A 2,009-nucleotide genomic window follows, 5' to 3' on the forward strand; every position below is an offset into this window, starting at 1 on the left:
TTTAAAAATTTAGGGTTTAGGAATTAGGGTTTAGGGTTTAGGGTTTAGGGTTTAGGGTTTGCCTTGCAGGAAGTTCTTTGAGGGGGCCCCTGCTATCTCGCCAGCGAGTATTATTATAGCAGCAACAGAGAGAGACCTGCTGCTGCTGCAGCCGCTGCTGCAGCAGCTGCTGCAGCACACCCCGCAGCATCTGCTGCAGGAGGTGCTCGTGTCTCCTTATCAGCAGCAGCAGCAGCAGCTGCTGCTGCTGCTGCTGCAGCAGCACTACACACTGAAGAACGGGGGGCCCCTAGGGCCTTTGCTGCCGCTGCTGCAGCAAACCCCAAAAGTTATTGTGCTGCCAGAGACACAGAAGAGTAAACCCTAAACCCTAAACCCTAAACCCTAATCCCCCTAGGCACGAACAACGTGCAGTAATTGTCTGCGGAGAGTTTCGATAGGCTGCAGCAGCAGCAAGCTCCGACCTAGGGTTTAGGGTTTAGGGTTTAGGGTTGTTTGATGCTTGCAGCGTATGCTGCTGCTGTCCGTGCTGCTGTTGAAGCAGCAACTGCTGCTACAGTTGTTGTGCTGCCTGCCGCTACTCGGGTGTCTCCTCACTGGCTGCAGCCGTTGCTGCTGCTGCAGCAGCAGCAGCAGCAGCACGCCATAATATACCCAGCAGAAGCAGCACAAAAACAAACAACAGCAGCAAATTTCTATCAAATGACATTGGGGGCCCCTGGGGGCCCCCAATGTCGCAGGGGTACGCTGCTGCTGCTGCTGCTGCTGCTGCTGGTGCTGCTGCTTGTGCTGCTGCTGCTGCTGTTCTTGCTGGTGCTGCTGCTGGTGCTGCTGCTGCTGGTGCTGCTGCTTCTGGTCTTGCAGCTGGTGCTGGTGCTGGTGGTACTGCTGCTGCTGATCTTGCTGCTTTGCTGCTGTTGCGGGTGATGCTGCTGCAGTTGCTGTTGTTGCTTGTGCTGCTGCAGCTGCTAATGTTCTTGCTTGCAGCTGCAGCTGCAGCTTCATTCTTGTTGCTCCTGCATCAGCTGCCTCTGTTTCTGCCTGGTTGGTGCTGCTGCTGCTGCTGCTGTCTTGTTGCTGCTGCTGCAGCTGAGCTTACATGGGCCCTAAACCGGAGGGAAGTGCGTGACGCAGGAGCAACAGCAGCAGCAGCAGCAGCAGCAGGAGCAGCAGCAGCAGCAGCAGCAGCAGCAGACACAGTATTTTCTCGTGTGCTTCCTACAGGAGCATTTGCTGCTGCTCGCTCTTTGCTGCTAGCTGCAGATACACCCGACCCGCTGCTGCAGCACCAAGACGGTGTACCCCTAGACATTTCTCTTTTTGCTGCTGCGTTTAATTTATCTCTCCTTTGTAATCCCTGCAGCAGAGTCTTTTTTGCTGCAGTAAACCCTACAAGAGACTTCGTAAACCCTAAACCCTAAACCCTAAAAAACCCTTAATCCTAAACCCTAAACCCTAAACCCTAAACCCTAAAAAACCCTTAATCCTAAACCAAAGATCCCTAAACCCTAAACCCTAAACCCTAAACCATGTACGAAAGACGAAGAAAACCAAGAGATATAATTGGGCTAAAGGGTTCAGGGACTGGTAAGGAGCACCTTAGGGTTTAGGGTTTAGGGTTTAGGGTTTAGGGTTTAGGGATTGTGGGGTTTAGGATGAGGAACGGGCTCTCATTCAAACGAAGATGAGGGTTGCAGAGGCATGGCTAGGAGATATTGCAATGCTTGCTTGGTAGGGTTTAGCGTTTAGGGTTTAGGGTTTAGGGTTTATGGTTGAGGGTTTAGGGTTTAGGGTTTATGGTTGAGGGTTTAGGGTTTAGGGTTTAGGGTTCTTACTAATTTTTTTTTGTTGTTTGTTTTTATTGTATTGGTTTGTCTCTTCCTTTATTATATTTATTATATTTATTATATTTAATATATATTTAATATATATATCTTTTATTTATTATTATTATAATTATTATAATTATTATATTACATTAATATAATAAAATAAAAATATTATTTTTT

The 2,009-nt window shown here is 48.4% G+C and overlaps 1 protein-coding gene across 1 annotated transcript in view; it reads left to right on the forward strand.

The window, feature by feature from the left end:
• EAH_00052260 (hypothetical protein, conserved) overlaps positions 1-1,735 on the forward strand; it is a gene marked incomplete at both ends in the record, with an annotated part of 7,586 nt that extends 5,851 nt beyond the window's left edge. The window contains 4 exons of the mRNA XM_013394093.1: positions 70-356; positions 509-742; positions 1,090-1,403; positions 1,655-1,735. Coding sequence (XP_013249547.1) covers positions 70-356; positions 509-742; positions 1,090-1,403; positions 1,655-1,735 — 916 coding nt within the window. The remainder of the gene's footprint in view (positions 1-69; positions 357-508; positions 743-1,089; positions 1,404-1,654) is intronic.
• Between the last annotated feature and the right edge of the window lie 274 nt (positions 1,736-2,009).

This window comes from Eimeria acervulina, genomic scaffold (assembly GCF_000499425.1).
Source record: "Eimeria acervulina Houghton genomic scaffold, Eah_scaff928, whole genome shotgun sequence".
Taxonomy (NCBI): Eukaryota; Apicomplexa; class Conoidasida; order Eucoccidiorida; family Eimeriidae; genus Eimeria; species Eimeria acervulina.